At 47.0% G+C, this 14,428-nt stretch overlaps 1 protein-coding gene across 3 annotated transcripts in view; it reads left to right on the plus strand.

The window, feature by feature from the left end:
- Positions 1-6,674: 6,674 nt before the first annotated feature.
- CMTR1 (cap methyltransferase 1) overlaps positions 6,675-14,428 on the plus strand; it is a gene marked incomplete at its 5' end in the record, with an annotated part of 64,044 nt that continues 56,290 nt past the window's right edge. The window contains 2 exons of one of the 3 annotated variants that reach the window (XR_013996177.1): positions 6,675-6,827; positions 9,045-9,182. Coding sequence is in view for 2 of the 3 variants with exons in the window: in XM_081094476.1 (XP_080950602.1) it covers positions 9,035-9,182 (148 nt within the window). Of the gene's footprint in view, positions 6,828-9,034; positions 9,183-14,428 lie in introns of those variants that run through there. The other 2 variants (XM_081094477.1, XM_081094476.1) reach the window with 2 other exon arrangements.

Genomic DNA, 14,428 nt, shown 5'->3' on the forward strand with positions numbered 1-14,428 from the left:
ACTATAAAACTCCTAGAGGAGGACATAGGAAAAAACCTAGCTGACCTTGGGTGTGATGACTTCTTAGATAGAACACCAAAGGTATGATCCGTGAAAAAAATAATTTGTATGCTAGACATCATTAAAATTAAAAACTTCTGCTCTGTGAAAGACAATGTCAAGAGAATAAGAAGACAAGTCAAAGACTGGGAGAAAAATATTTGCAAAAGACACATCTGATAAATGAGTTATCCAAATATACAAGCCCTTAGAATGTAACAATAAAATAACAAACAACCCAAGTAAAAATTGGACCAAATGCCAGGTTGATGTGGCTCAGTAGTTGAGTGTCGACCTATGATCCAGGAGGTCACAGTTCAATTCCTGGTCAGGGCACATGCCCGGGTTACAGGCTCAATCCCCAGTGTGGGACATGCAGGAGGCAGCCGATTGATGATTTTCTCTCATCATTGATGTTTCTATCTCTGTCTCCCTTTCCCTTCCTCTCTGAGGTCAATTAAAAAATATGTATATATATATATTTTTTTTATAAAGAACAAAAGCATGGATGGAGTGTTTGTGTGAACTAATACATGTTAACACTGCTGCTGGTGAAGGAGCGGAGGGGAGAGCAAGAGAACCCTCCGCTCTTTTGGCTCCGCGGGCCGGATAGAACAACTGAACGGGCCGTATCCGGCCCGCGGACCGTAGTTTGCTCATGGCTGGCTTAGGAAGTATGGTCAATCCTATCTAATAAAAGAGAAACACGGTAATGAGCGTATGACCACTACCCTTCCCATTGGCTAATCAGGGCAATATGTAAATTAACTGCCAGCCAAGATGGCGGCCGGCAGCCAGGCAGCTTAAAGTGAACATGAGGCTTGCTTGCTTCAGTGACGGAGGACTCCAACATTCCCTGCCTGCCGCTGCAGGCCTCTGAGCTGCAACTCTAAGCAACTATGTAACAAATATAGAAGCTAAACAAAACTCCAGAAACCTGCTTTAGTCTGTAGGGCTTCAGCCAGCAGGATTGCAACATTGTTTCAAATACAGAAGGTAAACAAAGGCCAGAAACCTGCTTTCAGCGGAGGCCTAAGAGCTGGAGCCAAGCCTCAAAGCTAAAGCTGGCCCAGAATAAAAAAAAAAAAGGAGCAGTTGGTGATCCAGGACACCCTTCAGGGCAAACCAGTGAGCCCCACCCATGCACCAGGCCTCTATCCTATATAGTAAAAGGGTAATATGCCTCCCAGCACCGGGATCAGCGGAGCTGAGAGGCCTCCCGGCACCAGGATCAGTGTGACAGGGGGCAGCGCCCAAACCCCCTGATCGCCCTGCGGCTCTGTGTGTGACAGGGGGCGGGGCCACAACCTCCCTACCCGCCCTGCTCTGTTTGTGACAGGGGAAGGCGCCCCAACCCCCTGATCAGCCCTGCTCTGTGCCTGATAGGGGGGAGCTCCCCAAGCCCCTGATTGCCCTGAGGCTCTGTGTGTGACAGGGTGTGGTGCCGCAAACCCCTGATCGGCCCTGCTCTGTGTGTGACGGGGGCAGCGCCCCAACCCCCTGATCGGCCCTGCTCTATGTGTGACGGGGTAGAGCCATAACCTCTCCATCGGTCCTGCCCTGAGTGTGAGAGTGGCGGTGCCCCAACCCCCTGATCGGCCCTGCTCTGTGGGTGATAGAGAGCGGCGCCCAAACCCCCACCCCACAGGCCCTGCTCTGTGTGTGATGTGGTAGAGCCATAACCTCCCCATTGGCCCTACCCTGAGTGTGACAGTGGCGGCGCCCAAAACCCCCTGATTGGCCCTGCTCTGTGGGTGATAGAGGGCAGCGCCCCAACCCCCTGATCCGCCCTGCTCTGTGTGTGACAGGGGGCGGTGCCCCAACTCCCCTATTGGCCCTACTCTGTGAGTGACAGGGGGGAGCTCCTCAACCCCCTGATCGGCCCTGCTCTGTGCGTGACAGGGGGGAGCTCCCCAACCCCCTGATGGGCCCTGTTCTGTGCGTGACAGGGGGTGGCGCCGCAACCTCCCCATCGACCCTGCCTTGAGTGTGATGGGGGTGGTGCCCCAACCCCCCAATCGGCCCTACCCTGAGCATGACTGAGGGTGGCATCGCAACCTCCCTATCCGCCCTACTCTGTGCATGACAGGGGGCAGCGCCCCAACTCCCCAATTGGCCCTGCTCTGAGCCCAACCAGGGGCTGCACCTAGGGATTGGGCCTGCCCTCTGCCACCTGAGAGCAGGCCTAAGCCAGCAGGTCGTTATCTCCTGAGGGGTCCCAGACTGTGAGAGGGCACAGGCCGGACTGAGGGACCCCTCCTCCCCCCCGAGTGCACAAATTTTTGTGCACCGGGCCTCTAGTAATGTAATAACTGTATATGGTGTCAGGTGAGTACTAGACTTATTGGGGGGATCACTTTGTAAGTTATATAAATGTCTAACCACTATGCTGTACACCTGAAACTAAGAAAATATTGAACAATAATTATAAGCAAAACGTTGAACATTTCCTGATTCTTTGTATATTGAGTAATTTTAGATTTTATCTTGGACATTTTGAATATAACATACGTGACTCTGGGTCTTGATGAAATCCTATGGAGAATGTTGTTTTTTTGGTCTGGGTTTTGTTTGTGTGTTGTTGTTTTTATTCGTTTTTTTACAGAGAGGGAGAGGGATAGTTAGAAACATCGATGAGAGAGAAACATTGATCAGCTGCCTCCTGCACACTCTCTAGGGGAGATGTGCCCACAACCAAGGTACATGCCCTTGACTGGAATCGAACCCGGGACCTTTCAATCCGCAGGCCGACGCTCTAAACACTGAGCCAAACCGGTCGGGGCTGTGTGTTTGTTTTAAAAGGAAACTGACCCAGTTAGGTCAAGCCACACATTCCTCCCTGCCTTCTGTGGGCTGTGGTTCTAATGGACTGGATGTACACCGTGGTTACCTTGTGACTGCCTAAAGACTGGGGTGAAGGTGATCGGAGAAACAACACAAGAAAAACCATGGGTCCCCCTCCCCCAAACCCCGTCTCTGATCCATAGAGCCCTTTATCGCTTCTCCTGGAGCTTCCTATCTGTGCCTGTAGCACAGTTTTAGGTTTCAAGCTGCCTTTCAGTCTGGGCAGGGAGATACCAGAGGGGGGAAAATTAGGGAACTCAGTCCTGATTTGGTGGTTTTTTGACTTGTAGTTTCCATCCCCAGTAATCCTGCTACCATTTTCTTTTCAGAATCTTCACATAGGTGTTCCATGCATTCTCACTAAGGTTTAAATTGCATTCAGTGAGAGAAATGGGATGGAATCTGTTTTCTCCATTTTGACAGGACTTAGAATTATGTTTTTCCTTCGTTTTTTGTTTTTTGCTTGTTAATCCTCAACTGAGGATATTTTTTCTATTGATTTTCAAAGAGAGTGGAAGGGGGGGAGAGAGAGGGAAAAAGAGAGAGAGAGATGTGAGAGACATGGATCAGTTGCCTCCTGCATGTACAGGGGCCAGGGATTGAACCTGAAACCCAGGTACTCACCCTTCCCTGGGAATCGAACCCATGACCCTTGGTGCAAGGGGTGATGCTCTAACTATTGAGCACACTGGGCAGGGCTGTTTTTCTTTTTATTATTGGGTATTTTATATATTTTTGGGTATAAGTGATTTGTCATATATATATGTGTGTGTGTGTGTGTATATATATATATATATATATATATTATATTTTTCTCTCAGTCTGTGGCTTGCCTATTAAATTTCTTTTCTTTTTTTTTAAAAAATATATTTTTTATTGATTTCAGAGAGGAAGGGAGCGGGTGAGAGAGATAGAAACATCAATGATGAGAGAGAATCATTGATCGGCTGCCTCCTGCATACCCCACACTGGGGATCAAGCCCACAATCTGGGCATGTGCCCTGACCAGAAATTGAACCATGACCTCCTGGTTCATAGGTCAATGCTCAACCACTGGGCCATGCCAGCCAGGCCCTTATTCAATTTCTTATTGGTGTCTTTTGATGAGCAGATGCCTTTCATTTTGATGGAGTCTATTTTATTTATTTTTTCTCCTGATTGATTAATGCTTTCTGGGTCCTGTGTAAAAAATCTTTGTCTATTCCAAGTCTGCAAAGTTATTCTCTGACATTCTCTTTTTTCACTTTTTTCCTGTTTTATTGAGATATAATTGACATTTGACATTGTATTAACGTATACAACATAATGATTTGATATCTATATATGTAAAAGGCTAATATGCAAAGTGTCCCCTCGAAAGTTTGACTGGGAGACTAGGAGTTCCATTGCTCCCTATGATGTGTGCCGGAAGGAAGGCCCTGGCCAGCAGTTGGAAGACCCCATCAGCCCTGATTGCCGGCCAGGCCTAGGGACCCTACCCATGCATGAATTTTGTGCACGGGGCCTCTAGTATGTATATATTGGGAAATGATTAACCATAAGTTTAGTTAATATTCATTACCTCATATAGTTACTATTTTTTATCTTGTAATAAAGAATTTTAAGATTTACTTTCTTAGAAATGTCCAAATACACAATACTGTATTGTTAACTATAGTCACCTATGTTTTCTTTTATGAGCTTTGTATTTTTAGGTTTGATCCATTTTGAGTTAATTTTATATATGGTGTGGGGTAGGAATCAAGGTTTATCTTTCTCCCATATATTTGTTTGGTTGTTACAGTACTATTCATTGGATTCACACATGTATATTAAAAAATACATTTTAATTTTTCTATATTTTAAGTGTATTCCCTCATTATTTAACGCTTTACATTAAAATTAAAAACAAATCACACAATATGTTAGATATGTTAACTGTATCCTATCTAATAATAGACAAACAGGGCAATTGACCATACCTTTGCTATGCTTCCCATTGGCTAATCAGCAAGATATACAAATTAACTGCCAACAAAGATGGCGGTTAATTTGAATATGTAGGCGCGAAGCGGCAGAGCGAAGACATAAGGTGGCTCCGGCCGGAGCAGCGAAGGCTTTGAAAGCTGCTCTGGCCCGAGCGAAGGTCTGGCTCCCTGATGCCAAAGGAAAACCAGTGCAGGCAGCCAGGGGAAGGGCAGGCCTATTGCACGAATCTTTTCGTGCAACAGGCCTCTAGTTTCAATCTAATTGATTTCCTTTCTCATCCTATGCATTTTCTTTTGTGCCCTTCAACTTATTATGTGGAGAATGGACACATAAACTTTATAAGATTCCCAAAGGTGTTCAAGGCACAACACATGTGCGGGACCCTGGTGAGAGGGGAGAAACACTCAGCTTTAGAACCAGAGACCTGGGTTTAAATGTTCATTTGCTACTTTCTCGCTGTGACCTTGAGCATGTCACTTAACCTTCACTCATATTCCATACTTCCACAGATTCAGTAATTGTCTATTTCCCACCTACTATCAGTCACTGTATTCAAGATTTAATACAGACACACAGATATAACCTTTCCTGCACCCAGTTTACAACTGAGAGGTTGAGGCAGATGAGGCAGCAACACTGTGGTAGGTGCTTCCATAGCTCCCAGCCGAGAGTTGTGGGGTCAGGAAAGATTTCCAGACATGAGGACATTAAACTAATAAGTAGACATTAGTCAAGCAAAGAAGGGGGAGGAGTGATCCAGGCAGAGGAAGGAGCCCTTAATAGACATGGCATGGTGGAGAAACTGAGCGAAACCAGGCTAGGGAGAGGGAAGGGACCAGTAGGAGCACAGGGCACTGCTGCAGAAGGGGTCGGATCAGAGGGGCTTGCAGCCATCTTAACGCCAGTAGCTTCATCCTCAGAGAAGTGGCAGCTATTGATGGGTTTTAATCATTGACAAGTTGTAACAAGATCAGAATAAAAATGTTTTAAAAATCACGTTGGTTTTATGCACCAGAGAGATTCCGACTGGAGACAGGCACAATGAGTTGGAGATGATTGGAGAAATCCTAGTGAGAGAGGGTAGTGGCAACGGAGTGGGAGAAGAATGGATAGATTTGAGAAGTAATTAGGTGAACTCCATGAAGGAGACATCGGAGACTGAAAAATGAGACGGGGCCTCCTCCGATTTCTGTTTGGACCAACAGCATGAATGGTGGTGCTATTCCCTGGGAACAGAGTAGGCTTATGCGAAAACATAAGGTCGGATTTGCATTTTGGGTGTGAAGTGACTGGGGATGTTCTGCAGACTTTTAGTCATTTTGGCCTGGAAATTGAAGGACGGGTTTGGAAGGGGAAGCCATCTGCGTCCACGTGGTAAATTCCCTAAGACGGTATTCCCTCCATCTTCCCGACCTCTGTTCAACGTCTGCGGAGGATGTTCTGTGCGCTGGATGCTGGGGATGCATCGTCAACAGGAAGCCTGGGTTTCTGCCCTCAACCAGTGGAGCGGCCACCTCGTTCAACTTTCCTTAATCTGTAAAATGAATGTAATAAGGTGAAGTGAGATGCGGTGATGTGACGACACCCGGCCCTTTTAGTTTTTATCTGTTTTCCGGCGGCGGAGCCGGAAGAGAAGATGCTCGGTTATTTTGCTTTCGTATCCCCTCCTGGCCGGGCTCCCGCGCATGCTCCCTGGGCCGCCGGGCGGGGGCGGGGCGGCCGCAACCCTCGAGGTCTTCCCCGGGCCGGGACCCGGCCGGGCAAGGGAGCGGCCGCGTGACGTCATCAAGCGGCGCGGCCCGCAGGGCGGGACCCGAGCGCGACGGCGGGGCGGCGCTCCGGGACTGGCCGGGGAAACGAAAGTGAGGGAGGAGCTGGCGGTCCTGGCGGCAGCAGGGCCGGGCCCGGTAGCGGCGGCGGCAGCGGTGGCCTGACCCCCCTCTCCGCTCCCTGGCAGCTCGCCCTCTCCCCTCCGTGTGAGTGCCGGCGCGCGGCCCGGGGGCAGCGGGCGGGCGGGCGCGCGGGCTCAGCATCCTCCCCTCCACCGCCGCCTCGGCCCCGCACCCGCACCCGCACCCGCGCGCGGGCTACCCCCGCCGCCTTCTCGCCCCTTCTCTCGTCCCTCCTCCCTCCCCCCACCCCCACATCGCTCGTCCAGCTCCCGGAGCGGAGCCGCCGCTGACTTGGTCTCCGCGCACACGCACACATTCACGTTACCTTCCAGTGGAGACACGGGTCCGGGGAGAGGGGAGGGCGTCTCTTCCCTCCGTGAGCGGGGGCGGCGGAGCGAACCCGAGGCCCAGGGGGAGCAGCCTGGAGCGGGGATTGGGAGCCCTCTCCGGGGGCGGCAGCGGGTAGAGCCGGGCCTTCCCCTCGGAAGTTCCCCGCCGGCGCGCCCTCGGGCCTGCGTAGGTCCCGGGAGCGGCGCACCGGGAAGCTGTGCGGCCTCCCGTCGTGGGCCGCCGTCTTCTCCAGCGGAGAAGCGAGAGGGCGGAGGAGATGCTGCGGAAGGCGCCAGCCTAAGGTGGATTGGAGAGAGCGTCAGCACCCTCCGTCACACAGCTGTTTGCTCGCCTGTTTCTGCACCCACCCGAGCGCTGTCCACATGGAGTTCCCCTGCTCCGTCCCCAGAGGCACTAAGGACCAGTGGGACCTTTTATTTTTTGCTTTTATGGATTTTTTTGGGGGGCGGGAGGGGGGCATATAAGATAGGTTTAAAGGGAAATGTGGCTCAGCTTGGCCCTGCCTGCTGTTTGTTCAGTGTCGTCTGTTCTTCCTACGACCCCAGGAGGGCCCCTGCCTGTGCCTGGCGGGAGAGAGGCTGCCTCCCTGGGAAGGATCAGGTTATGCATTCGGTTGACGGGCTCATCTCTGAACTGGAAATAAGGGACACATGTGATTTCGGGTTTTTGTGAGGTCGACGGGATCACTGGTTATCTTTTTTGGTTTTATTGTAAGTCTGTTCTTTTGCCCCTGCACCTCCTCTTCCCCAAGGATTGCAGCCCTGTGGGCTTCTGTGTTGAGTCCTTTTTCTGAGTCCTGTTACGGCCAATCAGCTGTGTATAAACCACACTGTATTCTCTAGTATTGGTTGCTCTTTAACTCCTTCATTTCTTAAGATGTCAGGGTCTTCTTAATCTCTTCCATCACATTTTTTTTAAAAAAGTCCTCACCCGAGGATATTTTTCCATTGATTTTTTAGAGAGAGTGGAAGAGAGAGGGAAAGACAGAGAGAGATCAATGGGAGAGAATTGGTTGCCTCCTGCTGGCGCCTCAGGAGGGCCGGGCGGGGGAGGAGCCTGCAAGGTGGTGGTACCTGCCCCTGACCTGACTCTAACCCAGGACCCTTCTGTCCTCAGGGGGAGGCTCTATCCACTGAGCCAAACCCACTAAGGCTTATTATTATTATTATTATTATTATTATTATTTTCTCATGCTTACCTCATGTACCTACTCATGGGCATGGATGATGGTGGCATAGTGCCTGCCTGTTTTCTTTCTTTTCTTTTTCTGTGGAGGTGGGTTTCTGTTCTTAAAATTACTACTTTTGTACATGAGTCTTAACCTATGGCTACATCCAGTTCCAGTAACTTTCTCCCTCATATTTCCTCAGTCCTAAGTCAACCGGTGCTTCTATTCCTTTCCCAATTTTGTTCATGTTTTTAAACATCCTGAAGTAAAAAAAACAAAAACAACACAAGAAACAGTGTATCATATGGGTAAAATAGTAACAGTGGTAGAACGATCATTCTGGGATGATCTGTTCACCTTGGAAATTATTGGTTAATAGTCACTGGTTAATAGTTTCATAATACATTTCCAGGATACATTGTTGTTACACATGGCCAGTGTTGCATCAAAGTATAGAATAACAGTTTCCCAAGGCTTTTCCCCCTGTGGTGTGTGGAGTTGGCCCATGACTTTTTGGTATCTGACATCAATGGCCCAGAGGCCTCTGAGTCTGTGAGTACCACATTTTACAGTGAAACTAAGGACTATTTTTGAAAGCCCGAGCTTGGCTAGCATCCATACTGGACCTCTTTGAGGAAGAGGCTGTTCAAGTGCTGGCACTGGAAGTGGTTTGGAGTTGCCAAATCCCATCCCATTTATAATTTATACTCTAGAATCCCTGCTCTGATCCTAGAGACTCTGACATGAGCAGCTGACTGTCTTGTCTGGATTTATGGTTGCAGTAACAATGAAGAGGAGAAATGATCCAGAGTGCACTGCCCCTATCAAGAAACAGAAGAAAAGAGTTGCAGAGCTTGCCCTGAGCCTCAGCTCTACATCTGATGATGAACCTCCCTCGTCTATCAATCATGCAGCCAAAGGTATGCTTGCCTGTGTGGTCTGAGGCCACTGGTCATCTGGTTATGTGAGTCCCCGGAGCCTAAATTGGGCAGACTACAGTCCAGTGCTCCTTGCGGAAAATTAGGCAAATTCTGCAGAGATAGGTTGGCTGTAGACTCTCTTCCTTTCTGCCATTCTTCTAATAGGAGTGGGGAACTTTGTTTTAAATAGAAAATTGGAATTTTTACAAAGTGCAGTAGTTTTGTTGCTGGTCCTTCAGCAGGTGGCACTCTTTTGCTGCCATAAACCAGGTGTAAGTACAGGCATACCTTGAACATACTGCGAGTTTGGTTTCAGATCACCGCAATAGTGAGTCATAAACAGAGCGTCTTGCCTTCAATTTGTAAAAAACAAAAACGCAACATCTGTGAAGCACAGTGAAGCAAAGGGCAGTAAAACCAGGTGTGCTTTGCTCATCTTGTGCTTTTAACAGTTGTTAATGATCCTGAGGCTCTTGCTGCAGTACTGTGGCCTAATTCCCCTTAGGGTTTTGCATTGTTTTCTCAATTCCCTCAGCAGTTGTGAACAAAATACCCAAATGAATTGGAACATGCCAGTATTCACTGTTTACATTAAGCTCAAAGGATTTCACTCATTTAGCTGAAAGTAACATTTTGCTTTGCCTGTTTCTTAGGGTTATGGACATTCACAGTTTACACAGATGCTTTCTGTGAGAAATTGTAAAGTGTCTAGGACGGTGGTTCTCAACCTTCCTAATGCCGCGACCCTTTAATAGGGTTCCTCATGTTGTAGTGACCCCCAACCATAAAATTATTTTTGTTGCTACTTCATAACTGTAATTTTGCTACTGTTACGAATCGTAATGTAAATATCTGATATGCAGGATGTATTTTCATTGTTATAAATTGAACATAATTAAAGCATAGTGATTAATCACAAAAACAATATGTAATTATATATGTGTTTTCCGATGGTCTTAGGCGACCCCTGTGAAAGGGTCGTTCAACCCCCGAAGGGGTCGTGACCCACAGGTTGAGAACTGCTTATCTATGAGCTTGCCTCAAATACCAAGCAATTAGAAGTAGCTGTATTTGCATTTACCCAGAATTACTAGCCATATTAATTTCCCATGACTACTGTAACAAATTACAAACCGGGTGGCTTATATCAACAGGAATTTATTCTTCACGGTCCAGAAGTCCGAAATCAAGGTGTCAGCAAGGCCATAGTCCCTCCTAAGGCTCTTGTGGGGAATGCTTTTCTGCCTCTTCTATCTTCTGGTAGTTGCTGGCTGTCCTTGCTGTTCCTTGGCTTATAGGAGCATAATTCCAGTCTCTGCCTCTGTCTCTGTGTTCAAATTTCCCTCTTTTAAGGACATCAGGGCCCACCCTAATATAGTATGACCTCATTTAACTTGATTACATCTACAAATATCCCATTTCCAAATGTCCCGTTCCAGACTAGGTGACGTAACCTTTTGGGAGGCACTACTTAACCAGCTGTCTTGCCTTTTGGATCATCTGCTGGGTCACTGGTAAACTGAAATGAAATTTGGTAACAGATTGGTAACTGTAAGGGTGTGAAGCACCCTTTGAGGGTGGTAGAAAATTCAGTTTATTCATACTAGTAAGTGGTAGGCTAATTGAAGGGCAGTTACTCATCAGCTGTACTGAGAAGCTGGTCCAGAGAGGAGAAGCTTGGCAGGTGGGCACAGCTAATGAAGCATTTGGTGTGGCTGTGGTCCTGGCTGGATAAGAGACTCATAAACTTGTGTGTGGAGATATGTGTGCCTTTAACGTTGTCATGTTGAGTTCCAGGATAGGTGAGAAAGGCTATATGTAACAGCTTACTAAGTAGGAAGGTAAAAAACCTTGGTGCATTTGCTCTAGGGACTATTGAGGAAAGGGAATTTTGGTTCTCACCTGCAATTTTTAAGCAGCTTGGTGAAGGTAGAGGGTCTCCTTGGGTAGGGCTCTGGGGTATGAGGAGAGAGAGCATGCCTGGAGGAATAAATGACACTTCGGTGGTGGCAGTATCTAGTTCCAAGGGGCTCTTGGGGAACATTTGCTCTCAAGTAACATCTCTCTGAAGTAAGGAGAGCACAATGTCCAGGTAGAGGAAGGTAAGTGTATATGGTTAAGGATCTTTCAAGGGAACCAGTCTGATTTAAATTTTAAGCTTTTAAAAATGTGACTGTGAATTGAGATTAGCTCTCTCCCCCTCACAGGCTCCCTTGAATTGTACCGAATAGCTTTAACCTTTCTGCAAGTAGCACCGTATGACTCAGGATTGACTGCTGCTGCCATGTGTGCAGAATGGAAGTCTAGAGGTGGCCAGTACTGTGTATGCTTCTGGCAATAGGCCATTTGGTCCCTTTCATTTGCAGAAAATGAGGCAGGAGGTAGAGGCAAGCAAACATGCCAGATTTCCCTGGGTCAACTTATTTTCGGATGGGGCAGCTCCACATCGACACAAAAACTCTGAGGACTAGAGTCTAGTGCCTTCAGCAAGATTGCTCCTTTGACCCCCCCCCCCCCCCCCGCCCCCACCCCCAACCCTGTGCTTGGCATGGAGTAAATGCTCAGTAAATATTTACTGAATAAAATTGATAGAAGGCAACAGTAGTATCTTTTCCAAGAAGCTTAAAATGCTTCGCCTCTTTCATTTTGCCTGCTTTCCAGTCTACAAAAGATCATTTCATTAAGTACTTACGAGCATTTATATCATTTCTGTTCTGCATTGGCTCCTCTAAGGCATCCATCCCCTGGACAGTGTGCCCTGGTAGTTACTGTCTCACCAGAAACTACATATCCATTAAGTCATAGCATTAAAGCAGGTGTGTTTCTTTTTGTTCCAACCATTTCAACCTGCATATACTGTTCAAATGGGTGATTGAAAAATGCTCTTTAGGGAGTATAATTAGAAAAACAAAAAAAAAAACAGTAGTTACTATTTCTGTCTGCTGGGCCTTGTTTGTTCTGCTGTTTCTTCTTTTTTTTAATATACATATTTTTTATTTTAGAGAGGGAGAGAGATAGAAACATCAGTGATGAGAGAGAATCATTAACCGGCTGCCTCCTGCATGCTCCACATTGGGGATCCAGCCTGTAGCCTGGGCATGAGTCCTCACTGGGAATCAAATTGTGACCTCCAGATTCATAGGTCAATGCTCAACCACTGAGCCACACCAGTCGGGTTGTGTGGCTTCTGCTAGATCAGTGTGATGACTCATTAATAGGTCTTTTTAATTTAATCAGTTTATTTTACATTATTGACAAGGTAGCTGTATTGCCAGGTCCGAGACTGACATCATCTGACCAGGGTAAAGAAGAAAGGGATGTTGTCATGGCCACTGTGGCATCATGTGATTATTTTGAACATTTTAAGAGAAGTTTAAAGGTACTTTGAAGCCTAAATAAACTCTTGGAAATTTGCTATTAAATAACAGCCTTTTGAAGTGAGAGACAGGTGGAGGTCATTTTGTTCATTTCGGTTATTTTTTTTAATCATCACCTGAGGATATTTTTCCATTGATGTTTGTTTTTTTAGAAAGAGGGAAAGACAGAGACAAATATAGATATGAGAGAAATACATCTATTGGTTGTCTCCTGCACAAGCCCCGACCAGGGCCTGGGCTGGGGAGGAGCCTGCAGCCGAGGTATGTGCCCTTGACCAGAATCAAACCTGGGACCCTTCATCCACAGGCCGATGCTCTATCCACTGAGCAAACCGGCCAGGGCCTTTTTGGTTGTTTCTCACAGGGAAACTGGTCCTTAGGTGTGTGCATTTGGCCCTCCCACAGCATGTGCCTTGGAAGCTGCCAGGGTCCTTCCCCAGCACGGCACTAACAGTGCCTCCCCTCTACCAGACTTAAGTCTTCCCTAAATAGGCTATTTTCCCTGAAACACCATTGCTTTCCTGTCAGTCCAGATTCATGACCTTAATCAAAAACTTCCTTTATCGGTACCTGTTTAAATTGCTCTAATGAGTTACCATTTGTCTGGTATGAAGAAGAAATTGAGTCTTTAAACAGGAATGAGTGTATTCCACAGCAGTGTTAGGCAGGATGGGATGTTTATTAAAATCCATAATTTATTCTTCTGTATCTTTGTGCTGCTCACCGTGGCCACTGGTGTTTGGATCTGCCCCTCTTTGTGTGTTGTCACTGTCATTTCTAATCTTGGCATGTTTGCTCTACTGTTCTGTTGCCTTATCAAAGATTTGCCCAGTAGCTGGGAAGCCTCTTCCTTTAAAATGACTTAAGAGTAATGCCCTTCATCAGGTAGAGAGAAATCGTAAATGAAAACTCTAAGTAATGTTTTGGGCTCTCCGATAGATTTTAGAAGAGGGGCTCCTGGGAGGTAAATGGGGATGCCACCCAGCTTTGGCACATTCTTAATGAAACTAATGATTTTAATAGACTGACTTATTAGTCCCGTTAATTTATACCCTCATTACAAGAGTGTCTGTTCAGTGTTTGCTAAATTTTTAGCAGTCTTGGGAGGCTAAACCTCCTCTTTAGTTTCTGCTGCAGCCACGGCAATTGTCTCTTTTTCATCTAAAAAGAGTGGCTCCAAAGGCCCAGGGTAAAAATGAGTAGTAGCTGTAATAGTCTGTGGACATTGGGACCAATCTGGGGAACTCTGTCTTAAATCCTGTCAGGCTAAGAATTGGCTTCACATACCACATGAAATAAAAGAGAAATAAGGGTTATCTGTTCATCCATCATACTTCTTGACCTCACAAAGAAATGTCTATCTAGTAGGATGGTATTTTAGCTCCCATCAGCCCCACTTTCAGAATCTGAACAGGGCAGCTGTACGTTAGGTGACACCTAGGGAAGAGAAATGGAGTGGAAAGATCTTTGTACCAGACTCATCACTGATTTGCCTGATGAACCTCCACCCAAATTAGGGTCTTTCTGCCAATTTGGTCCAAAAATGTGATGAAGACAAAGAAAACAAAAGAGCTCTCTCTGAGATCTGAGAGTGGCAGGAACCCTGCATGCTCAGGAATGATATTTATCATTAGATGGTAGATGCCCATTAATGGGACAAGCAAACCTGACATCCTGGCAGCTCCCTAGAGCTGGACCAAGTGCACACTCTCCTTTGAGGCTGCCAGGTGTTCCTAACCTTCGCCTAGATAGACCTATGCATCCCTAGACAACCGGTGAAAGGAATAATAACTGATTTAACGTTATTGCTTCTGTTGAGTCAGGACCCTGGATTCCTGGGCTGCCCCAAAGGAAAATATAGGGCCCGAG

The sequence above is a fragment of the Myotis nattereri genome, assembly GCF_964212035.1.
Source record: "Myotis nattereri genome assembly, chromosome: 6".
Classification (NCBI taxonomy): Eukaryota; Metazoa; Chordata; class Mammalia; order Chiroptera; family Vespertilionidae; genus Myotis; species Myotis nattereri.